This window comes from Anarhichas minor, unplaced genomic scaffold (assembly GCF_050575085.1).
Source record: "Anarhichas minor isolate MPS153535 unplaced genomic scaffold, ASM5057508v1 ptg000017l, whole genome shotgun sequence".
In the NCBI taxonomy this organism is placed as follows: Eukaryota; Metazoa; Chordata; class Actinopteri; order Perciformes; family Anarhichadidae; genus Anarhichas; species Anarhichas minor.
The window spans coordinates 17,006,530-17,031,988 of record NW_027466463.1 but is presented as its reverse complement, the minus strand read 5'-3'; the positions used below and the strand labels follow the sequence as shown (position 1 = coordinate 17,031,988).

Below are 25,459 nucleotides of genomic sequence, written 5' to 3'. Positions count from 1 at the left end.
CTCACAGCTTATTTGACACTGGGCACTGAAGGAGAGTGGGTGTAAATCTGCACAGTCACAAAACAGACGTTTACACAGCCCATCGTATGAGAAAGTAGAATTCAATTAAAGCGGAACTTGATCACCAAAACAACGTGGTAATGACATTATGAACAGGGCAGCAGAGCATGCAATCAGATGAATCATTTATGCATAAAGTCTCTCTTTGGACGGTAAGTGACTTTGCTGGTGCAGTTTTAATTCTGAGAAAATTATTTTTATAATGGTTTTGTATTTTAATGGACTTCTGTTGTCACACCGGAGTTTATGAACAACTAATGATTATTTTCATTCTCTTATAAACGCCGTGGTAAAAACTAAGTGGTAAAACTAAAAAAGTTTCTAAGATATTGTTTGATGGGAATTTTGAAGTTCAAAGCTGTACTAATGGATTGTTGGCTACTTGGAGGCAGCGGTACACAATGTAAACACAACACTAATATATTATCACCTTCTAAAGTTATGTTTAAGCAAATAATTGTGTATGTACATATCGGACAGACACAAAGCAACATTAGCATTCATTTGAAGTTGTTTCTCTGCCCACCTGATGAACTTAAGTCCAATATTCACTCTCTTTGAGCTCTGGTTTTGGTCTGCACCAACTTCTGAGGGAAATATCTCTTTAGGGCTGCTAAGTGCTCCACTATGTTCACCGGCTGCTAGTTGCTAAACTTGTTTGTCTGCCAGTTGGTGCTGAGCAGCACAGTTGTTTCGGGAGCTTTTTTTAGCTGAAAACGTCCTGCTGCAGCCCACAACCATGCTGATAAGAGCGCTGTAAACAAAAACAATGACCTAAAAGATGTTAAAATACTTCATAAAGCTGAAGGGAAATACAGAGTCAGTGCTAATTCTCTGCGGGTTGACTTTTAAACACAGTAAATTGATCTTTTGTTAACATAAACATATTTATTTGTGCACCTTTAAATTAAAACGAAACATTCTTGTTTTGTTTTATTTCTTGGTTTTGTTTCTTTATTGTAAATTGTTGATTTATTAAATAATCCGTATGGAGACGGGGCTGGCCACATTTTAATGCTTGCAAAAAAGATACCTTTGTGCTGGAAAACAGTGACTATAATGTTTATAAAGGAAAAAATAATTACCAAAAAAAAGTCTGGCAAATGCAAATAATGCAAAGCAGACAAATATTTGAATTTATTCTGTGGGAAAGATGGTTATTTACAGTCCTTAGAGGTTATTTATACTGGTGGCAGAAATACAAATTAAGCTCTATGGTGGGAAAAAGCTGCAGAGCAGAGTTTGAAAAATGATTGTATGAAGCAGCGAGGAGAATTTCAGTGAAGGTGACCATGTTAGGAAACATCTCAGAGCTGCGTTTCATCTTCAGCCACATGAACCAAACATAACCCTGCGCTGATTAATGAGTCTTTCCCATTTTAAATAAACATCACATCGCTCTGTCGATTTAGTTGCAAAAACTTTATTGTCCATCTGATGTTATCTTTGTCACTTTTTCACCCATAGTTCCAGAAAAGTGGGGGTCTTGCAGATTCAGGACCCATTCCTTTGATATCATACTGCGACTGGTGCCAGAGAACGGCTTCATCTACACATTCGGACTGTGGTCACATGACTGTTTGCAGCTTGGATATAGGTGTGCAGTCCTCTTGACCGTAACAGTTCGGGTCAAGGGAATAGGGAGCCAGCAACCGATATATAACACTACAGATGGATATGATCCGGCTTTGTGTGTATGCAATGATCCATCATCAAGTATTCTACAGAAGGGTGCAGGCTGACCTAGACTAACATGCTTACTCTACAACCGCCTCATGCACCGCAAAGTGTGTTGTCTAGGAAACAGAGAATAGTGCATTAAATGTCGATATCGTCCCTTTTCAGTTTTCGTTATGTGTGCGCAAGTGTGTAAACCTTTTCATCCTTTTCATTCACATCCTAGTAAACAACACAGTGTTTTGCAACAACTTAACACACAGTAACAGAGAACATCAACAACTGGTGAGATACACATTAAAGTTATACAAAACCAAAACAACTAAAAGCTTCACAAACGAGGAGAAAAGGGCTCGTCGAGGTGATATTAATAAGAGGATGAACAAGCTAACCACAGTGTGGCCTAAATCTCACGTTTAGGTTTTCAAATTATACGTAGGATGTTTTTCTCACAAAGGAAATGGCAAAATTTAAATAAAAATAAAAAAAACATTTAAACATTGAAATGATTTGAATGCAACAGGCCAGTGCAAACAGTTTTTGTTTGAACTGCATGTGAGCCTCCTCCTGCAGGAGACCCTGCTTCGGCAACTTTATTGCTTGGTTGTACTTGTTGGTTTCCAGTTGCAATACGCTAATACTGACATGCTAAGATGGAGCTGCAGAAGGAGAGGATGGCGTGGTGTGTGTGTGTTTGGAGAACCAGTTTAGGGTTCAAAGTTCATGTTTCATTCCAGTTTAGATAATTTAATTGTCTCGTACGTTCCCCTTCTGAGAGATATACGTTCATCGTCCTACATTCTAGGTGAAGAAGTCTTTTTATGTTGTCGTCAGTCCATTTCTGTTCATTTTGGCCAGTATTTCTTGCCTCGTCCGCCGCCTTACAAGTCCGACCGCTTCTGTGTTCACATTCGGCAGAGGTTGTTTGAAAATCATGGCGGGAATGAGAGGAAAACATCAGCAGAGGTCAAAAGCTGCATGCGAAGTTGAGGAGGGAGCTCCCTGATCCGAAGAGAGAATTCAGCAGGTTTTAGTTCGCTAAGGTAAGGTAGTCCGGTGTGAGCTGACTTTTAAATAGTGTACGAACACTTGTTCAACATACAGTTTATAAGAGAGAAGAAGAAGTACATTAGTAATACATCAGATTGCCCATCACAGTAGCCCCTGACTGTTTGGCTGGTAATAGAGGAGAGGAGAGGAAAGGAGCAGCAGGTATTTTTCTGGAGATAGTGTCACGATACACAGCTCTCATTAGTTAGGAGTACATGTAATAAATAATAACGTAGCAGTAGGCTAATAAATTCTGTGTAAGCTCACAGACAAAAAAAACAAACAAAGAAACTCCTGTGAGATAAAAGTGCACAGACGACAGACATGTTCTGTTCCTCTTCCCTCCTCTTTCTATGAGTTTCAGCGACGGCATCGGCGACAGATGGAGTGTGTGTGTGAGGGGGGGGGCTTCCCTGCTCAGTGAGGATAGTATCCAGCGATGCAGCACTATGGCAGGGTAAGAAGAAGAAGAAGAAGAGGAGCTGACTCTGGACGGAGAAGTCTGTGTGTTTCAGGTGCATTACACAATGAGTGGTCCGCGGCGGGGATGTTTAGGACTCTGGCCGTCCCTGTTCTCAGGCCCCTGCTCCTCCAGGTTGATGTTGCTGGTGGAGGTGTGATGGCAGAGGGGCTCCAGAACAGGCCTGTAGCCCCCAAGATACATCAGACCTGAAGAAGAGAAGAAGCAGAGAGAAAGAGAAGAGGTTTATGTTGCAAAACCTCAAACCTCTTGAGGACACAGTTGTATTTCTCTGGTGTAAATTAATGTCTCAACAGCAAGACACAGCTTAAAGACAGCAGAGTACTGTCTTACTCATTTTCTACTTATTTCTCTACTCATAGGGCAACTTCTCGCGCCTGGTTTTGAAAAGTGTGTTTCCATGCGCATTTTCAATTTATGCATTAAAAAACCTGAGTGGAAATGCGGGAAATTTGAAGGGAAAAAAAGTTAAAAACAAGTTTGCAGCTGGGACATTCTTGACTTGTTCCTTTGCAAAGGACATGATAATTTTCCTTAAACTGCACAATACTTGGCTGACGTAATATTTCATATCATTGTAATTTTGACCCAAGTTAATAAGACTTTGGACATGCTCACACCAAGCATTACACTGCAGTCCTTATGGCCTGTAATACGGTTCACTTCAGTTAGAATTAACTCAAAGCCTCGCCAACCAACAATATGGTCCTAACTCACAGTGAATAACACTCAATATCTGCCGAGGACTGAAATTATTATTGATAGTTTCAGGTCTCGACCACGGAGAATTTAAATACTAAGTGATATCAGCTGTTAATCAGCAAGTTATATTCTGAGCTGTGATTGAGAAAAGATAAATGCTGTACATAAAGAGCAAGACTCCCCATCACATTTTTAAAGATATTTGATGACTGTACTTACTGTATTTGTCTGGGAATACAATCTTAAATAAAACTGAATCATGACAAACAATTAAACAACAAAAGAGGGTGATTGTTATGGTTCATGCAAACTACAATATACGGCCCTGATGTCTGATCTACCATCTACCATAACTCCATACCTAGTCCTCAATGTGCACTGGGCACGACTCCTCATCTGTCCATCCGAAAGAAGGCGAAAGAAGGAAGAGAGGAGAAAGAAAGAGGAGAGAGGTCGGGAGGAAAATGTCCAGGAAAAGACAGTAGAAGATGTGAAGAATGACGAGGGGAAAAGGAGAGAAACAGAGAGATAACAGAAAACTTTTACGACACAGAAAGAGAAAACATGTCACACCATCCACCATAAAAGACCAAAGAGGTGACGTTAGGCTCAAGGTGATGATGATAAATCAGGGTTTTAGTGGCTGAGAGCTACAAGAAGGATGCAGAGCAAAGCAGGCTACTTTGAACCCAAAATCACTCAATTGTTAATTAAACAACCAATACTTCAAGAACAAAATTGACACCTTTAGCTCTCATCACAGTAACCAGCTGAGTGTTTCAAAGCAGGGAGGATGATTAGGAGAGGACGGGAGGGAAGATGGAGGGGTGTGAGAATGAGTTGCAGATGTTTGGCAAAGCGGCTCGGAGCTGGCAGACACTGAACATGAACTTCAAACTCTGGGATGGACCAGACTCTCTCTCTCTCTCTCACACACTCGAACTCACACAAACAAAAAAGACAGCATGCAGAAAGCGCTCGTCAGACACACGGTAAGATGCACTCATCTCACACACACACACACACACACACACACACACACACACACACACACACACACACACATACACACACACAGAAAGACACACCAGGGCTTCAGCTAAAGGAGGGAGAGGAGGGAGAGAGTGCACAGCTAACCAGTACTGAAAAAAGCAATGAAGCACCAGAACAACACCAAAGTGTAGGGATGAAGAGAAGAAGGAGGGCTCCAGATCTTCATGCTGGGCAAAGATGCTACAAAACCTCCTCCGTGGTCACTAACTGCGACTAAATGATAATTCTAATTTGTTAGATCTAATTTGTTTTTTCTTGTTTCTTTCTAGCTTTAATGTGCATTAGCATGTTAGCATAGCAAGCTGATGTGTCAGAAATTCTTAAGTCTTCTGACTCACGCACCCTTTTTATCATCTTCCTCACATTTCCTCCCCTCCTGCATCTCTCATCACCCCCCCCCCCTTTACACCCCTCACTCTCCTGCCCAGTCCTCAGCTCTCATCGGTCCATGTTCGAGGGGTTGCCACTCACCGGCGATTCGGCCGTCGGGAGCCTGCTCATTATCCAACCCCAAAGAGGGCGTGTCACAGAGGGCGACGCCCTGATTGTTATTGGCCAACTCTGGACACCTGCTCCGCCCACCTGCAAGCGAGGGCAAAAGTCAAATAAGAGCAGCCAGGCACAGCAGGGGGGGGGGGGGGAGTGGGACAGGCAGGGTGAGGGAGGGGGGGGGCATGGTGTCAGAGGTGGAGGGGTGAGGTTGGCCATGCTGGAATGGCATTAATAAAATAATAAATGATTTTACCACCATGTATCTGACTTAGACGTGAGATTTAAAGGACACCAAAATCAACTGATTCGCTCTGATCCACAGTGTCTTTGGAAGACTTGTGTGATACGTGTGTGTGCGTCTGTGCGTTTTTCTATCCTGGTGGGGTCCATCACCTGACATATCACTCACGCCATGGGGACCAATTTTCTAGGTGGGGACCGACCCCTGGTCCCCAGAGGCACGAGCATTGCAATCAATAGAAAACAGCCTGCTGATATGCCTGGTGCAGTTTTTTTGAAGAACATTTTTTTACGACAAAGTGTGTGTGTGTCCACGGATTCTTAGACACAAAGACTGCTGATGTTTTCCATTTGGTCTGAAGCTTCATGAATTCTAACAAATATATAATATTCCATAATCCAGTTGAGGGGGCGTGCGTGACCACACTGAGCAGAATGTCAAATTGAAAGAATCAGACTCTTATTAAGAAGCAATCAACAATAATCCAACAAGTGTGATCTAATTCTTGCAAGGCTCATTTTGCGCAATTGAATTAGAAAGAATATACAAAATGGTAAGATTGTTTACAGAGAAGAAAAACAAACAAAGCTCATCTTGCCCTTTAGTTTACCATCAATATAGGAGGAGATATTTTGGTCTTTTCTTACTAAGAACTGGCAGTTCAGGGATTTTTTTCCAGTTGTACATACTACTTATAATATAGTACAAGATAATGTAGTACAATATAATATCATACATCATATGATCTTCTGATTTTCGGTTCTATTTTCTCATTAATAAGGTAAGCCGACACATGAGACAGAAATATTAACATGAACTGTCTACGTTAGCATGTTTCTGCCTTCTCCAGCATGGCCAGATAACAGATACTGACATGTTTGATTAAGTGCCTCATGCCTGCAGCAAGCCTATGTGTGTGTGTGTGTGTGTGTGTGTGTGTGTATATGTGTGTGTGTGTGTGTGTGTGCGTGCTAATGAGGAAGAGGATGACTGGATGATTGGCAGCTCAGCACAGAGACACAGACAGGGCACATACAGAAGCTGTCTGTCAGCGCTGGTGCAGATGCAAACATAACATCCTACAGCACGTGTGCACATTCACAGTCTGTCAGGCAGCACAGGTCCGCTCGTCTCCTAAAGAACTGAAAGGTCATTCGGTAACTCACAGGTACCCAGGTAGATCGTTTCAGTCTGGCCCCAGGTGTTACACACGCACACGCACACATACACACAATCCACAGAGAAACTAATTTACATATACAAGTTTCAAACTGTAGTTTAATGAAGGTGACCGTGTTGTTTTTGCTTCAAGCCTTTCTGGTCATTGACTCACACTCTCTGTACACCACAACACTTTCACTCCATCACTCTTTCTTTCTTACACACACAGACACACACTTACACAAACACACACACACACACACACACACAGATGGAGCATGAAGAAGCTTTCCCTTCACGATGCAGCAGCAAAAAATATATAAATAGTGCTGAGCTTTTTAGAACATAAACATCTAAATGATACACCTCATACACTTACATTAAATCTACAAGCACACACACATGTGTACACACAAATATTCATATAGCGGTGCAAATCATGCAAATGCAGCCCGTAGCCTGGTGTGCAGCAGAACCTCATCTAAACAACACAGGATGCCTGTACGTGCTCATTTCCTGTTGTGAATGAAAGGATGCTCCGATCGATTGGAATATGTTGATATTTGTGGCTAATTGCTTGACTACCAGCGATAAGGAAATAGTGATTGTAAAATATGGGAAGAATATAAATAAATGTCCCTCAAATAGACTTTTCTCTGTCTGATCTGTCAACTGTGTAACAAGTCAGGGATGGATGCTCTGAAGGATGTAGGGTTGATATCAGTTTGATCTCTTTCACTACGTTTGTTTACATTTTGCGCGTTATTAGCTGGCTTGCTAACGTTAGCCTACATTCAGGAATCACCTGGTGGAATCACCTGGTGGAGCCACAGAGGACAAAATAAACTTGCTTATCTGCCAGATTTGAAGGAACTCTTGAACTGAAACGGGTCTTGTTGTTGTAACATATTTGGTCCAGAAATACAGAGAATCCAGACCCTGAATTGGTACATGAACTGAGACAGTAAATGTTCCTGTTTATCCTTTAACAAAATAAAGACAAGGACTGTTTTCTGTAGTGGGACTTGCTCTGGCAGAATCTTTGGGCTGCTGGTGTCTTAAAGGACAGGTAATACAGGAAAGTCCTTTTCTCAACTAAAGCAGGATAATTTTTTGATGAAACAGTCATCTTTGATCTTTGATTTGATGGAGGAGCCAGTTCTTGCCTCATCCAGTCCAGTTCTGTGACCACAGAGGAAGATTAAAGTGGGACAATCAGTGACAACTGGTATTTTAATTAGGTCAGTCTTAGGAGCTCAGCCTTCACTGTGAAGTAGAGTCTTAGGAGCTCAGCCTTCACTGTGAAGTAGACTGAAGTTCTAGTGCACACATACTGTATGAGAAGCCATTCACTCCAGTTCAGATTGTGTATGTTGTGGTGGTTTCAGCCAACATCACGTGCATTTTGAAAGGGACTGCCCCATCTAGAGGACAATATCTGACATAGAATCCCTTTATTTGAAAGGGTTGTCATTACTCAGCCATGATTCGAAAAAGTTTACGGACAGCAACAATATCGACCACTCGGTCCATAATGTATAATGTTTGTATGAAAAGGTGTATTTCTTTTTCACATGGGCTGAGAGCAACAAAATGCAAAGGGAGGTGAGAGATCAGGGGTGAAAGGTGAGGGATGGTCCACATAGTTACCTTTCCCATTAGACGGGGAGGAGCAGTCCTCTTCAGTGACATCGTTTCCCTGGAGAAAACAGGAAAGAAGCTTTTTAAGACTTAATAAAAGTTAGATAAATACATAAAATTAATGTATTACTCACCTCTGAGTCCTGCTCCTCTACTGCCACTGAGTAGTTTTGTTCCTTTGGCTCCTGGGAAAACTCCTGAATGAAAGAAACGATACAAGACAGTCCAACGTGTTTATAAAACATTTCTGGATCTCACAGCCAATTTTCTCCTCCATCCTCCAGATTCCTCACCCCGTCCTGCTGCGACGGTCCTCGGCTCTCCATGGGGGCGTCCTGGTTCTCCTCGCCCTCAGCATCTCCCCCCTCGTCCCCCCCGGGTTCGCCTTCGGCCCCGGCCAGGTAGGACCCTGACATGGAGGACATGGTGTCAGTGCTGATGTGGGAGTGCTGCGAGTGGGACGAGGCCATGGACATCACTGAGTGGACCAGGCTGCTGTTCACTGGGTCTGACAGACAGACGGAGACACACATCACGGTTGGGCTCCAGGTCAGAGGATATTTTTATTGTCTGTTTGTCGCGGGTGAGATTTACACCATTTGTAAAAGAAAGTAGTCCCTACTCTCACAGAATTACCAACAGCAGAACAGTAGATTATTGCCCTTTCTGAATAGTGGGCAAAGAAGAAATGTTTTCTGTTTTTTTTTCCATTGTCTCGTCACATTGAAGGAATAGTTCGACATTTCAGGAAATACGCTTATTCACTTCCTTTCAGGGAATTAGATGAACAGATCGATAACAGTTCCGTGTCTGTGCACATTGCAGTGTGTACGGAGCTAGAGCCTGGAGGTTGATTAGCGTCGCTTAGCATAAAGCTAACCTGACACTGTCTAATGAAAACATATTTTGTCTTTAGGAAACGAAAGGGATTTAAGTTGTTGCGATTTTCACTGCTACTTTGAATTTTTGTGTTTGTCAGTTTAGGTTTGGTTCTGTGTGTGGGGGGCTTGCATTGCTGTCTCTGTGAGGACCAATTTCAGTTTCAAAACCATTTTAGTGAGGACATTTTGGCCGGTTCCCACTGCTTCAAAGGGCTGTTTGAAGGTGATGACTTGCTTAGATTTAGTTTTAAGGTAGGTATAGAAAGACAAACGTGCGTGTACCTTCAGGGGAGGTGATGGTGGAGGAGAGAGGGGTTCCCGTGCAGGACGACTGGTCGATTGCTCCAGACGAGGACAGAGTCAGGTTCTCGCTGTCTGGAGTCACTCCACTCTGTGAAACAACAAAGAGGTAAGAGAAGAGCTCACAACACCACATGTTACCCCAAACACACTAACAAATGTGTACACTTCCACAGCCTTAGAAGTCACAATAATGTATTTTCTCTTTGTTTAACACACACACACACACACACCTCCTGCTGGTCCACGGCGAGTTTGTGGCGGCAGGCCTCCGATTCACTGCAAGACTTCTCATCCTCCTCCTCAGGGAGCACAGAGGAATTCTGGGAGAGAGACCTAAGATAAACACAATGGATGAGCTTCAGACAAAAATAACAGTAAGTGGGTTTGATGTATCTTCACTGTGAAAACACAGACAAGAACAATTCAAAAAAAGTCTTTAGCATTTAAATATTCTGGGTATTTTTTGCTAAAAACAAATAAACACAAAAGTAGCGCTAAAGACTTCATTAACACAAGTGACTCTGGATGCAGGAGACAGAAGGAGAGACGACAGTGAATTGATTTTTGAATATATTCCTAAGATTTCACGATCATGTCCCAAAGACATCTGCTATCCCAAGCAAAAAAAAAAAAAACATCAACTGTCACTAACACTCACTTCGAACCGCTCTTCTGGAGTTTGAGTCCCTGACTGGAGTTGGAGTGGTCTAGAGGGGAAAGGGAGCGGGCCGGTGCCGGCTGAGGCTCACTGCTGTACGGGGGCAGCACTCCGGAGACGTGGCTGGGACCGGAGTTGAGAGGAGGATCCACCGAGGAGGTGTTGAGGGGGCCGTTCAAGGCCTCCAGGAGAGACACCACCTCGTATCCTGGAGGGATGTGCTCCGACGCCTGCAAACGAGGAGATAAAACACTGGTGAGTTTACTGGGAATGATCATTATGTCATATTTACTCTGTTTTTCTGGGTCAGCTCTGTCTCACCGAGTGCTCCTCCGAGTCAGAGGTCTGGGAAGTGATGACGGGGTTAAAGCTGGTAGGTGACAGAGGACTGAGCTTCTTCCTCATAGCTCGGATCTGCAGCAGAGCTCTGAATGCTTAAAGAAAAAACAAGATGACAATAGAACTGTATTTATATAATTTGTATATCTAATAATAATTTCAATGACATTTACACGGATGTATTTTGAGGCCACGATTAATATAAAAAAGGCCAATGAGCCTAAAGTGCTGTAAAATAAGATCTAAGCCGCACTGTTTTGAAATAAATGGAGTGCAAAAGAAAGTGTTTCTGCTGAACAATGGCCAAGAGAGGCCACTTTTGGAAGTACAAGCGTGTATTCATCCTGGAAGGCCATATGTGAGAAAATATTTTTTAAAAGCCTGATCTTATCAGCTCAACAAAAATAAAAAAAATGTAAAGAGTCTTGAACTGGAGCAGCTGCTACGAGCCACAAAAACTCAAGAACAATAATCAGGAGAAGACTGCAGGACACAGAAGGGGGAAAATAACTGTTTTGCCTGTGTTGTGTTGCTGAACAGAGAGCTCTGCTGAGGTAACCCTTAATTTGCGTAATTCTCCTTTTCTACTCCGTCTCTCTCACTCACTGTTTCTGTCTGCTTTAGTCTCACTCTGTGTGTGTGTGTTAACTTGCTTTTCCCAGATGTTGCATTTTAGTTTAGTAGTTTTTCTCTGCTGCAGTGGTCAGTCAGCGGCGATGAATCAGTTGCTATTGTTTAAATTTCCCTTTTTTGTTTTTTTCCTTCTGTACAGGAACGGCTACAAATAGATATTGCATGAGAACAAACCAAACATCAACAGGCCCATTAAATAAATGAAACAAAAACAAACGTAATCTTTTGCATTCAAAAATTGTCCTCTGGGTATAAAACACATCTTTCTTGTCCAGGAGTCAAACAAGCTGTAACCATGATTCCTGTGTAGCAACAATCTTAAACAGTCTGCAGATTTAAACAATCCTTTTTTAATGATACACATCTGAGTCTCTCATTTGATCCTCTGCACCAATTTTGGCTCCAAATATTTCACTTTTTTATTATAGTAAAATTGAAATTTTAAAGGGAGCATTAACGGTTTTAGAAAACACCTTTCATCCATTTTAACAATCTATTTCCAGCAGTGGAAAAGTGGTTTCCAGAACTCTCATTTTGGAAATAATTTCTTCATCGTAGGTGGTAACTTACGCAGTCTGCAGATGGGGCAGCAGTTGGCCTGGTAGCGCAGAGTGTCTGCGCAGGCGTTGCAGAGACACAGGTGTCGGCACGGCAGGATGAGTGTGTCTCGCACATCCGACAAACACACCACACACTCGGCACTGTTGTCACTGATCTCGTCATCTGCAACCTGGAGATGAAAAAACATTTGAATGTTAGGAGGAGAAGGAATTTATAAGCCATCCAGTCGAGCTACAGACAGACAGTTACGCTGATTTATTTTACTACACTGCCGTGACACTTCTGACTCACTCAAAGAGGATCAGACGGAAAAATAAACTCAGATATTTACCTTTGATTCCTGGCTGTTGTATTTGTTCTCTATCCCGTAGATCTCCTGCAGTAGATAACTCACTCCATCCACCTGGGAAAAGGAAGGTAGTAAAGAATGACGGCTGCAGGTCTCGTGGGTTCAGGGGTAATGTTCAAGAGGGAAATAAAACTATGTGTATCTTTGTCTTTCAAAAACATTTAAAAAATGTTTCACGAAAGGAGGAAGGAAGAGAGAAAAAACAGGTGTATTCACCACTTGTTTCTGCTTCAGAGGCTTCACACAGTAGCTCCCGTCCATGTGCTGCAGAAGAAAGCAACTGTTGTTTATTACTTTGTCTGAATAATTAAAATATTTGTTTGGAAAGCCCTTCATTTGTTTTTCTTTGGCATTGTTTATATTTGACTGACACTCAACTGAACTGTAATGCTGTGGAGAGGACTTCTCATGTTCTTACAGTTTTGCCTCATTTTTTTGGGCAAGAAAAGTGACTAAAAATATGAACCAATTATCAAAATAGCTACTGAAAGATTTCCCGTCGATAAATCGTTTCAGCAATGTCTGTAGAACGACAAATTCCTGCAAACATATTGTGCCTGCCGCAAAGAGAGTCCTTCTTACCTTTTCAAATGTAGCCAGCAGTATGTGAGAGTGGCCCAAATGTTCTGTAAAGATAAAACACAGCGGGCACGTCGTTGCTTAAAATTCAGCGGCTCTACTTTCACATGAGACCATCGGTGTGATAACCAGTAACTCACCATCCCCCTCATCTACCACAGCCTGCACCACCATGGGGAAAACCTCTTTGTCCACGTCGAACAGCAGCTGAGGAGAGAAAGTAGATTTCTATCTGCTCATGTGTAAAAGAAAATTGGTTTCCCAGCACAGCCGCAGAGTGTTTCAGTGTTCAGCCGACCGGCACAAGCTGCTTACCTCCTCGTCAGCCCACTCGCTGAGGTTTACGGTGTGTGAGGGCAGACAGAACTGCTGGCCCACTCCCCTCTTGAAGTGCACCGTCTCCGACTGCAGAGAGCTGTCCTGGGGCAGGTAACTGCAGGAAACGATACACAGATACAGTCAATCAATGCACAAAATACATCAAATCAGTCAGCTCATCGGTATCAGGAAGTCGCTGCTGCAGATTGACATGTGGATGATCCATTTGTTGGTTACAAACGCAACACATAACAGGCTGTCAAGTGTTGAATGCATTTTCTTTGCGTATTTAAAGATGTTATGTGAAGCGGAGGATAGTCATCGCCTGCTTGCATGTCTGAACAGAAATAGAATCACAGACAGATCTTTATGCAACATATGCAAACGCTGATGTATAAGATATGTACGACCATGTTGGCATACCTTATGAGTGTCTGCATGGATATTTATAGCAGTGCTTTTCTCTTCTATACTAGCCTGTATTTCTATTTTTTAAACGATGACTAAAGGCAGCAGATGTCCCTCTTTTGATGTTTACTAGAGATGCAATGACTCCATACGATACTGATTCTGATTCCTCAACTCATCTGCTGATACCGAGTCGGGCTACAAAGGTCTGGAAAGCTCACTTCTGTCTAACTCCACACCCCCAGATTTATTTATTTTGCTCTCTAACTTGTAGTCTTCAACCCCAATCGACACTGGAACAATTGATCACACTTTTGAGGACACCGTGTGGAAGTTAGTACCTTACAAGGAAGTGCTTAAGGATGCACCTGCTGTCAACAAGTAGTTTGTACAAAAACATTTGAAGAGATTATGGCAAAATAAATGACACATTTTCAACTTTGGAGCGGAAGAAATTTGTGCTTTTCTAGAGTGATTGCAGACAGTATAGTGTTTAGCAATAAAGTGGCAATTTTAAGAAAACTGAGTCAACACAGACACAGAAAAACAGGCAAATTCTACTGATTAAAACTCGATACATAGTGATCAGTCAAATGAAAAATATTGATGTTGACCAAAAAGATTGGTTAATGGATTTTAGCGAATATCTTAAATACATCCAGTGTTATCTGTTCACCATGTTTCCACTTACACTGGCACTCCATTGTGAAACTCCTCTATGGCCTGGTAGTAGATGGTTATGGCCACCTGTGTGTCAGCGTCGAAGGTGAACTCCACGTTGTAGCAGGCCCGGTTCTTCCCCTCCGCCTCGTCACCCGGCAGCTTCAGGTCCTCGCTGCACCTACGAGTCGAGAACAGAAATCTGAGCGGCATCAAAAGCTATTTCCTTTTGAGTAAATGAGTGTGAGTCATGGTGAGTGTGCATTTATAAAACAGGCGGGAAATCTAATTATAGAGTGATTTATGCCTCAATAATCACACAGAAATTATCTGCAACTGGGGGATTTATTTATTGTTTGAAGCCATGTAATGAACATATCAATAATGTTCATTACATGGCTTCATGTTTTTTTGATCACTTGTCATATTTGTTACGTTTGTTAAAGCATATTTTTTGTGTATGTGTGTTTGTGCTGTTTTGATGCATAAGGGACATTTTGTGCTTTTATTTTTGCCTTGAATTTTGTAATTGGATGTTATGTTGTGATGCTTAATTGTGTTTCTTTCATGGGTTAAAGAAAGTACTAAAGAAAGTAAAAATATAAATTACAAGCAAACATGAATTATATGACACTATCCCTTAAATTAGCCGTTGTGGTTTGTTGTCTAAAAATAGCTCAGTGCACATAAAGTGCAGCAATGGTGTGATGAGGGGTTAGGTGTATGTTACGGTGGACAGAGGTGCGTACCGTACGAGCCGCAGCATGTCCTTACGGATGTTTATAAGGCTTCGTAATGTCTTCACTGGTTCCTGAGGTGGAGGGGCTGCGTACGGGAACTGAAAACAAAAAGAAAACAAACTCTAGATGTAAAATACATGTTATGAGACTGAAGAGTAGTAGCGTTCATCTTCCCTTAAAACCGCCCCGACATTCTTCCCTTAACCACAGGGAATTCAGGGTTACACAATGACCACGGCTGCTCCTGGTTTAACCTTAACACAAGTGTTTCGGTTGGTCAGCACCAGTGGGATCCGTGCTGACAAGTGCTGAGCCAGAGCAAAAAAATCTGCTCAGATTGTGTCTTTCCAGAGACGAGGCTGACACCTCAGAAAGTGTTTCGGCACATTTCTGCACACGCAGGCACCACGGGGGTGTAAAACAGTCCAGGGTCAAGCAGTCTTTATTTCAAAGACCAGATGAAGTGAAGATTACCATCAGGTGACAGGTAAGGAAGTGAAAATACCCTCTTTTCACTATTTTCTCTTGTGACCAACCTAATCTTTAGCGATTAAAGAAAACAATATTAACAACCCTGGCGTTACGTCGCCACATCACCTTCAAATTTGACCCAATATGTGGTTCACTTCTCAGCACAGCGTTTGAAGCCTGAAGTTGCCGACTGAGCGTAAGAGGAGAGCCGAGGTGGTTTGAGGATCACTGGGGCAGAAACATGCAGGATGTGGTCAGATACCTCCACACTACACGCCCTCATCTGTCCCTGTGTGTCCGTGTGTGTGTGTGTGCGCTTGTGTGGCTGTGAATGGCACCATATTCAGTGCTGTTACACATCTGGGCTCAGCGGGAGTCACGCCTGTAAACTACACAAACAGACACACACGGAGTAACAGATGCTGAAAAGGACCATTCATTAGGAAAGTCACAGGAAACACTGTGGGTCTCATAACGTATTAAGAATCATGAAACATCAGAGCAACGGTTCTTCACACATGCTCAGGCGAAATTTTAAAAAGCTAACACTGCTCTCCTTTTCAAATACAGGCGAGTAGTTTTCTGAGAAACATACAACATATAGAAATTAAAAAACATATTTTCCAGTTTCTTTAATTTTTAATTACTTTTTTCTGAATTAATTTTGATTGCTTGATTTGAATGTTAATGTTAAATACAAACGTCTTTATAAAAGAGCGAAGGTTAACTTATATTTGCCCAGTAATACTTGAACCTTTCACTCTTTGTGTGGCTCCCTTGGAGTTGAATTAACTGTAAAAGTAGTAGCCTTTTGTGGCAGTAAAGGACGTGATGCATCTCATGCCTGGGGATATTTCTGTCTTCCCATTGGCTCACACACCTGGAGCCCCAGATGTGAGTTGGTTATTGCAATTCATCCTGAGAGGAAGATGAATGTCAGTACCAAATTCCATGGTATTCAATCAAAACGTCCACCTCATCATGGTGCTATATGCAAAGAGGATCACCAAAGTTAGGAGGTTTCATCCTCTGGGGACCATGAACGTCTGTGCAATCTTCCACAGCATTCCAACCAGTAGCTGTTTAGATATTTCAGTCTGGACCGAAGTGGTGGACGACCGCTCGCATGGCTAAAAATCTATTTTGTGAATCCAGGTGCTTCATGCAGGAGTTTCTGAAAACCTCTAAATATAGCCCCGGCCATTATCATACTGCAGGAGACCGAGAACACAACAACTGCGGTTGGTTTTATGATTCCACGGCACCATCTGCTTAGAAAACACCAAACATTATATAACGCTGGTAAAGCTCCAGACAGACACACACAAAAAAAAAAATCACCAGCTGCATCCTGTGCCCACAGGAGGATTATAAACACCCACATAATCGGGAGAAAAACTGCACTCCTAATTTTAGCCCCGGTCTAGACTGAAACAACAGTGCTACTGAGATTAGCACACACAGTGAGGGAGCAGAGTCTCCTCATATCAGCTTCTCTTTGTCAAAAACGTTAACTCAAATCCTCCCTTTCCTCTCCTGACTTTCTTTGACCCACAGCTTTCATTAGTCATCTTCAGGCTCATTAGGTTGAACGACAACCCCCCGGAGGAGCCGCCGCTCATCAGCCTCTCTGTACGAGGGAGCCAGCAGACTGTCGTTTTTTAAATTAGTTTGACAGGATGAGACGCTGAAATAAATGTCAATCAGTGACGGTCTGAAAGCCTGTTAAATGCCACTGCAGGAGTCACAGCTGCTGAAATTGACGAAGAGACAGCAACACCTAATGACTCGATTGATGCAAAATTACTTTTAAATTCAAGTCATCTGTCAAACCAAAACACAATAAAATGTGCTGTTTTGTTCTTCTCAAACGTGAGAATGTTTTTCTGACAAAAGCAATTAGCCCAAAAAAATGGTGGCAGATTGATAAATGATTAAAAAAAAATACTTATTTGCGTGAGAACACCTACCGCCACAGGTCTGGTCCCCAGGAAGTTAAGGTCTGTGTTCTCCCCAAATAGGTAACCCTCCGGATGGGTGGAGTCAAACTTCTCTCCTCCCATGATGAAATGGCTGGCGAAGTAACTGCCTGCACGCAGAGAACGATTCATCTGTTAAAACACACGTGACTCAAAAAAACATCACGTCATCTGAAAGACATATTCATGACATCACAGCATTTCGATCTAGTAAATATTTACAGGTTACAAACAAGTTTCCAGCTATTCAAAGAGTGAAGCAAAAACCAACGGCACAGTCTTATCAGGCTCCATTTTCATGGGAAAGTTTAATAAATAGATGCTGTTGTTAGAAGAAAATACGATTTTAGGGTCCAATAACAGACAATAATACTGTTAAAAACTGAGCTTTTTAGCCGTTATCCTACTTTCAGTTGCAAAATCTACCGATGTGACACTTCACTGGCATGAAACATTAATATTTCCCTTAAATATTTGAATTATTTGGCTGGCACCGTTATCCACAGGCAGACAAATCCTCAAATCATCGAGTGCAAGTGGCCGGTGAAACTACAAATGACTGATTTGAAGAAGACAACCGAAGCCCTGAAGAGCATCTGTGACGGCCTTCTGACTGACGTTGGGTTGTTTTTAGGTTCTACAGCAGTTTGTCCACCTGTTTACCAAGACTGTGGGTCAGTGACAACACAACTTAAATAGACGTTGTGCCTTTTAATCACAGGGTGAGCTGATATCATAAGACAGCAGTGGTGGTTTGGAGTCTTTAAATACATGCTGGACAGGTTGTGTATCTGCTGGAAAAGGACAACTAGTCTGGCACCTCTCCCTCTTAGTAACGGAAGGGTTTGGATGCTCTGAAATTAAAGACATTCACACCGGAGAAAAATAGATCATGAACTATAAAAAGCCAGAATGATGACGCTCTCCCCCTCCCTATTATTTACAGCAGGTGGGAGAGGCTGAGGCTTTGTCACCAGATCCCAGAAACAGGAACTGTGGCTGACAGATCGGTTTCACCAGCAGCCATCGTCACCTCCTTTCTTCCCTTCCCACCACCACCAGGACCACTATGTCACAAATTCATCTAAATTATGTTTAGAGGGGCGCTAATGGCCGCCACAACTCAACAGGTTTTTTATGCCCTCCATCCTTTCTTCAGCACATAACATCACCATAGATCTAAGATATTTTGTTCTGATATCAGAATATAGCCCAACACGTCACATCTGGCTACAATAAAACTCTACTTGGATTCCCCCGATTTGGTTCCAGGTCTCATTTTGTGAGAGATTTTCATCTCCTTTATGTCTTGGCTTACGATAGAATTGAAAAAGCAATGACATTATTTTTTTCACAATACGATTTTGTGACGGTGATATTGGATTACAAAGCCTGGTGGGGAGATAAACACACTGATGCAATTTATAAAATGTCACACAGGGGAACAATAAGAAGAAGTCAGCATGGAGGTTTTTGATTTGGGTCAACTGGTTAAGAGCGTGAGGTTCGGCAGCTTGTTTTGAGACATGTGCCAATACCTGAAATGTATTATCAATATGAACCTTTAAAGCATTTCTAAAAATAAGGAAAACCTCTCATATGCAGTTTATGAGGTATTTAAGTAAACAGTGGTACAAGAACTACCTTAATAATACACTATATAGATTTGGCAAAATTAAAGTTATAAGTAAACAGCAATTTCCACTTTTATTCTATTAATGGAGAAAATAGCTGAAACGTGAATTGATAATGAACTTATTTGATACGTGGGAAAGGCATCTATCACAATTGTGTATATTTGAATATAAATTTGTACTGAATTAGCTGCCAAGTATTCAATTGGCACAGAAATTTTTTTTTAAATATTTTAATTAATCAAAGTATTAATGCCAAATATTCTCTAATTCCATCTTCTAAAGTGTGAAGATTTTTTGCTTTTTTCTCTGTTTATTATCATAATAAATTCAACATGTTGGGCTTTGTGCCTCTTCTGGAGCTCTTTGAAGACGTCAACATCTGCTCTGGGAAACTGTGAATGACACTTTTCACTAATCTCACATTTTATATAATAAACAAAATCTACAAACTAAAGGAAAATGAAAAGAATATTAGTTGCAGTCCTGTTATCAACAACAACTAAACTAATTTCTACTCAACACACTGAATATTTCTCCACCGCTAATGCTTATGTTGGTCTTTTAATGTCCATCCCCTTCGGCTCCATCATTACTTATTTATTTTACAGATGCATCAACACAAGCTCCCTGCTAGATGCTCACGGAGCCAATCCCAGTTATGTATCGGACACTCTGCAAATAGATGAAAATTAAAAGATTAACTTTTAAAAGATAAATAAATAAGTATAGATATGTCCCTCTGTTGTTATCAATTTCTCTCCATGGACAATTCAACAATGCTGCACTGCCATAAATACATTAGAATACATGATCAAATAGTAGGCTACATAAAGATGGAGTGAATAAACGTAAATGTACAATATAAAGCTGTTTAAGAAAGGCTGCACAGAGAAACCATGCATTGGTCTCTCCACAGGTAGCTCCTCCAGGTTAGAGGCGAAGGCCTGCAGCTGTAAGAAGGTGATGGTTTTCATGGTGAGGTCTACTTTACATGCCTTTAATAGCACAAAATAAATCATCATTAAGGTTTAAAAGCATTTCACAGTTAGTCTGTTCTTACCAGATTTGGGTGGATAACGGTACACCGAACTGGACGGAATGTCCAGTTCTTCCACGCCTATGTTTTGTCTGCTTGTTAAAGCTCCCATTTCCAGTCACATAAAGACCACGCGGATTAACGGGCATAACACTTTCAGGTTCGCTCTTTTTATTCCCTATCATTTAATCCAGTCCTCGCTGCCCTGGACGGTCCACTTCCACCGTGAATGTGACCGTCCTGGTGGATTAGTGGTTTGTTCTCCGGCTGCTTATCCCCCCTCCTCCTCCGTGGTCAACAGCTCGTTCGTTGGAGTCCCTTTAACAGCGGAGAGGCGCTCTCATGGTGGTCGCAGTCAGCACAATCTGAGCGAAAGATCCTCCGAGTGTGTGTCGCTCAAAACAGCCGTGTACCCGTCGACACCTCCCGGTCCGCTGGATGTCGGTCACACATCTCCGGTGGTTGTTGGATCCTGTCAAAGGCGCCCCATGACGTCACAAATCCGGGCCTTTTTTTTTTGCGCAGTCTCTCTCTTTTTCTCTCTCTCTCTCTTTTTCTCTCTCTCTCTTTATCTCTCTCTCTCTCTCTCCCTCTGACTGCAGTGCAGAGAGGACGGCTCTGTGGGATACACGGAGCATAAAGTACATTACCCAATGGACTGTTATGAATCTATACACTGCACTCTCCTGTTAGCTAACACGGAGCTAAAGTTAGCTAGCAACCACTAACAGTCACATCCCTTTATCTTTTCATTATATGGACATGGGTGGAAATAGGGTAAAAAAAGCGCTTTTTAGCCCAACAACAGTAAAGACTGTGGCCAAAAGTAGAGTCACAAAACTCAAACAGTTGTACAACTACCCAGGATTCACAGTAACAATATCAGGCGTTGATAAACTAGAAAAACTAAAAGTTGCAAATAGCTAGTGGGATGTTTTTAATAAACTAAATGGAACAAAGACGGACACACTGTCCGTTTCAATGTAGCCATTATAAGCGACTCCGCGCCAACAGGGGGCAGTGTAACGGTCAAAGTGACGGAAGAGACAGTTGAGTAGCCAATCAGAGCGGGCCAACACGGGCGCAAAGAAAGAGGGGAAGAAAGCTTTATTGCCGCCATTTCACGTGAATGCTGCGCGTTAGAGACGACGATTAAAACAATTGAAAGGATACGCCAGTTTGAACCACATAAACCAATTGGAGATTTACAAACTAGCAGTAACCGTTTACCTAACGGCGGGGGACTAACGGGTTTCGACTTGCAAGGGCACGAATAATATGAGCTACGGAAGGGCGCCGCCAGACGTCGAAGGGATGACCTCCCTTAAAGTGGACAACCTGACTTACCGTACTTCTCCGGAGACTCTGCGCCGAGTCTTTGAGAAGTACGGCCGTGTGGGAGATGTGTATATCCCCCGGGACAGGTACACTAAGGAGAGCCGCGGGTTCGCCTTCGTGCGGTTCCTAGACAAGCGCGACGCCGAGGACGCAATGGACGCTATGGACGGCGCGCTGCTTGACGGGCGGGAGCTCCGGGTGCAAATGGCCCGCTACGGACGACCACCGGACTCCATGTACAGCCGCAGAGGTGCTCCGCCACGGAGATACGGAGGAGGGTACGGCGGACGCAGAAGCAGGAGGTAAATGGCCGGTGTGATTAGGTTTAGCTGTGGAACTATTTTATATTGGTGTTAAAACAAAACAAAAAAAAGACGAGTTATGGTGCAAAACGATGCTTCCCTGCTTGATTTTCTGAAGCATTGTTTCAATATGTCTCTAGTTGTTAAAACTTGTGAGGCATCATAAAGTAGTTAAAATATATATTGCACCTTGTTTTGCATAGACTACTGTGTTGATGTAATAATGCACAATGTTTGCAACTAGCTATTATTGTCCTTAAGAAGTGATCTGATTATTTTTGTTTGATTAATAAATTAAAAAGTTGATCTTTTTAGCTTGACATTGCAGCTACCTCTGTCTGAGAAGCTTCATTACGTGACTCTTCATTAATATGTACTTTTTGATTACACTTGTCAGTTTCCATCTTTTATTTAGGTTTTTCTCTTGTTGAGTTAAAGTGTGTATCTCTCTCTAACCACAGCCGCTCAGGCAGCCCTCGTCGCCGCAGACGGAGCCGCAGCCGCTCCAGGAGCAGAAGCCGTTCCCGATCCAGGAGCCGCCACCACTACAGCCGCTCCAGGTCCCACTCCGATTCCAGATCAAGATCCAAGTCTAAATCCAAGTCGAGGTCTAAATCCAAATCCAAGTCCAAGTCCAGGACCCCCAGGCGGAGTAAGACAAAGTCTCCCTCCAGGTCTCGGTCCTCCAAGTCAAGAAGTCGAACCCCGCCTTCCAACAGAGGGTCCAAATCCAGGTCCCGCTCCAAATCCAAGAGTAGGCCTAAATCTCCAGAAGACAACGGAGCAGAGACTTAATCCAGCCTCGGACACAACATGACGGTATTCAGGGGAAAGGGTGGATTTTATTATTTGGCTTTCTGTCATCACTTGGGTTAGTATTCTGCAGTCTCGGTGCTACGTTAGTCATTTCCAACACAAGCAACGAAGTCTGCAGAATCCTGAATACATTTAGAAATTCAACACACAAAAATAAGATTGCAACTGATGTCCTTGTGCTTTGGTTTGCTTGAGTGTTCAACCAATCTAAAGCACACACGGACCGCAGGAGATTTGATGTGATCTGCTGAATAATACATTTCAAAATGGGGTGTATGGGAGGAGGGACGTGGGGTGCTGCACTAAAAAAAAACGTTCACCTAAATGTGGAATTCTTTCCTCCAAGCTGCGGCGTCCTGTTTGCAAAGGGAGGAGGAGGAGGAGATGGGGGTGTGGCAGTGTGAGAGCAGTTAGTGTGTGACCCGCCCCATGTGACCTGCCTGTTGCTGAGAGAGCGATGGCAGTTGCTAAAGGAGCAGGTCGTCAATGGCGGTGGTTCGGGCTGTCAGTTGGTGTATGAGGTGGTGTGGTGAGGTACGTTCGTGGGGATCACAGGCACTGAGCACTGTCCCCACCTCTCACAAAGGGAACGGAGCCCGAGGTTTGTTTTTCAAATTCGCCCGAGTGTAAGTCTTGTTGGGGGGGGGGGGGGGGTGTGTAAACAAATGTGAAAATGACTAGAAATGTTGGGTATAATACATGAAGATGGATGCCCAGGGAAACAAATATGCAGTTTGATAAATGTTAAGTGTCAGGGGGGGAGAATATCAGACCAGTACTGTATTTAAATATCCAGGTCAGCTGCAGGAGTTGAGAACGGCATTTTGTTTTGCACTCCTTAACTCCGTTGCGTCTTTCCTTCCAGGTCTCAGATGATTGAGCCTTTGCTGAGGACATCAGGAAGAGTCTCACATTGAGCAAGTGGACTCCACTATTACCACTGAATGCAGACTGAAAGGTTATTGGCGCTTGGTCTAAAATGTTTTAAATTTGACCTAATTTACATAATCAAATTCTGTAACTTTGATGTGATCGTTGTTTGTAAAGTTGAGCAGTTTGAAAGGGAGTTTTTCTCATTTAAATTGTTTGTTTTGATTACACTTCTACTTTTTTCAATTGATATAGATTTCTTTTAATGAAATCCCTTGTTTAACTCTTTCTAGATGCTCATGACAGAGTTTTATTTGCAGGGTGTCATGTTGGACGTTCAAAGCCTTTACAGCTATGTCATACCACTCTGGCTTACTGTAAAGGCAAAAACATTAAAGTATCGCTGTGCCACTTAATTTGTGACTTGCTAATCGAGCAGCGTACATTTTCTTTTCTGTAAAATCTCTTATTTTCTGTCTGGCTACAGTTGCTTTCCTATGACTCTAACCCTCTTTCTTGTGTATCTTTTGTGCACTAGGCGCAGTTGTGTAGCAGTTGAGTAATGCTGGTTAGCTGTTAAGATGCGGTGCAGTGCGGTGGTGACATGGTGTGGCGTGTTGCGGTGCTGAGTGCCCGGCGCTGTTCCGGGGCTCGACCCTCCGCTGCCGGTTTGTAAGCTCACAGGTGTTGCAGATCATCCATCCTCTCCTGTCTTGTGACCTCTCCTTCCCTCCATGTGCTGTACAGATTCTCTCCTCTTTCCTTTTATATCTTTATTCTCACTCCTCTCTCTCCCCCCCCCCCCCCCCCCCCTGTGGTTTATCCACTGTTATAACTGGCTCTGCTCGCCTTTTTGTTTCTTTTTTTAATTGGGTCCAGTGTGACTCCTAGTGAAGGGTTTAAAGGGCAGTCCATTCTGCTTAATGAATGATTTGTGTCTTTCATTCCCCTGTGAACCTCTCAAATGTCTTGTAATTGCTTCAGGTGAATGCTAATAAACATCTTTGTTGTTAATGCATTGTGGATGGGAGTTTTGTTATGTCGTCTCTAGACAATTTGTCTTGACGATGATATGAATCGTCTAGACAATTTGTCTTGGCGATGATATGAATCGTAATACGATATTTGCCACACAAGAAGAAACTGGGCCTCGTCTCAGTGATTAGGGAGTGAGTCAAAAGGATAATGTTTGTAAATCTACATTTATATTTTAAGGGTGTAACACATCCACATGTTTAAAGCGATGGATAACACCAGTTGGGTGTTAAAGCACAACATCTACGGTCGGATTAACACACTTGGGACAAAAATTAGCATTGAGCACGGGTCCCTGTGGGAACGTCAAACTTCCAGGACAGATGTTATGAAGATGGACTTAACCAGCAGTTAAAGTACCACTGTGTAGCTTTTAAAAGAAGAAGAAATAAGACCATATGTATTCCAATCAAAACTAAAAACTGTCTTTCTTACGCACAAGAAGAAAACACACCCTTGTTTAAATGTATATTCATTAAATATTTGTATTATTGGGATTGATTTCAGCTCTACTGTTGTCACATTAGCCAACAAGCTTTATTCAGGAAATGGGGGGGGGTTATTTTAATAAACGAGATTTGTCTGAACAGTGTTACAATTTAATTAAACGCAACTTTGATTCCTTCTTGATGTTTTCTCCAAGCTCTCTCAGGGTTCTTGTCTGCATGTTGGCTTAAAAGTTATCCGTGGAGCTTGTTGGAGCTGAGAGGGAAAACCTGAAGACACTAATCTGGGCTGAAAAAAAGTGTCAACATGTTTTACAGATAAAAATAAAATGTATTTAATCCGTTTGTTTGTTTTTACTTTATGATAGATATCCAAAAGTTAAAGACGCAACATTATCTAACATGAAGTATCAGTGTTAGTTTAATTTGGGTCATCTGGAATATAGCATTTATATAAGTATCGGGTTTAAGGAAAGAGCTGTACGGTAGGCTATTTGAAACTAATAGGATAGAGTGTGCAAAACATTGACCAAGGAATGACA

General features: G+C 42.4%; 2 protein-coding genes across 9 annotated transcripts; one reads left to right on the top strand and one right to left on the bottom strand.

Annotated features, from left to right (window-relative positions):
- Positions 1-1,467: 1,467 nt before the first annotated feature.
- On the bottom strand, positions 1,468-21,772 carry rnf157 (ring finger protein 157). The gene is made up of 19 exons (XM_076093980.1): positions 20,135-21,772; positions 17,429-17,547; positions 14,997-15,085; positions 14,279-14,428; positions 13,177-13,294; positions 13,002-13,068; positions 12,865-12,908; positions 12,499-12,546; positions 12,265-12,336; positions 11,943-12,102; positions 10,722-10,834; positions 10,401-10,630; positions 9,973-10,075; positions 9,722-9,830; positions 8,852-9,066; positions 8,693-8,755; positions 8,568-8,616; positions 5,495-5,605; positions 1,468-3,456 (listed from the first exon to the last, which is right to left on the bottom strand). The coding sequence occupies exons 1-19, from the start codon at positions 20,220-20,222 to the stop codon at positions 3,308-3,310; spliced, it is 2,097 nt and encodes a 698-aa protein (XP_075950095.1). The 5' UTR covers positions 20,223-21,772; the 3' UTR covers positions 1,468-3,307.
- srsf2a (serine and arginine rich splicing factor 2a) lies at positions 21,182-24,232 on the top strand. 8 transcript variants are annotated; one of them, XR_012954634.1, is made up of 4 exons: positions 21,182-21,750; positions 22,212-23,100; positions 23,432-23,524; positions 23,975-24,232. XR_012954634.1 is itself a non-coding variant. In XM_076094016.1 (3 exons), the coding sequence occupies exons 1-2, from the start codon at positions 21,389-21,391 to the stop codon at positions 22,543-22,545; spliced, it is 696 nt and encodes a 231-aa protein (XP_075950131.1). In that variant the 5' UTR covers positions 21,182-21,388; the 3' UTR covers positions 22,546-22,569; positions 22,913-24,232. The 8 variants fall into 8 exon arrangements, 3 of the variants coding, with proteins under 3 accessions (XP_075950131.1, XP_075950130.1, XP_075950132.1); XR_012954632.1 differs by having other exon boundaries at positions 22,212-23,167; XR_012954635.1 differs by having other exon boundaries at positions 21,183-21,750; positions 22,212-22,569.
- The last annotated feature ends 1,227 nt before the right edge of the window (positions 24,233-25,459 follow it).

Excerpts from the sequence above, each read along its gene's own strand:
- rnf157 (XM_076093980.1), bottom strand. The coding sequence starts at position 20,222 with ATGGGAGCTTTAACAAGCAGACAAAACATAGGCGTGGAAGAACTGGAC. Across the intron at positions 17,548-20,134 it reads CCGTTATCCACCCAAATCTG|GCAGTTACTTCGCCAGCCAT; the intron begins GTAAGAACAGAC and ends CTCTGCGTGCAG. Across the intron at positions 8,617-8,692 it reads TAGAGGAGCAGGACTCAGAG|GGAAACGATGTCACTGAAGA; the intron begins GTGAGTAATACA and ends TGTTTTCTCCAG.
- srsf2a (XM_076094016.1), top strand. The coding sequence starts at position 21,389 with ATGAGCTACGGAAGGGCGCCGCCAGACGTCGAAGGGATGACCTCCCTT. Across the intron at positions 21,751-22,211 it reads GGCGGACGCAGAAGCAGGAG|CCGCTCAGGCAGCCCTCGTC; the intron begins GTAAATGGCCGG and ends CTCTAACCACAG.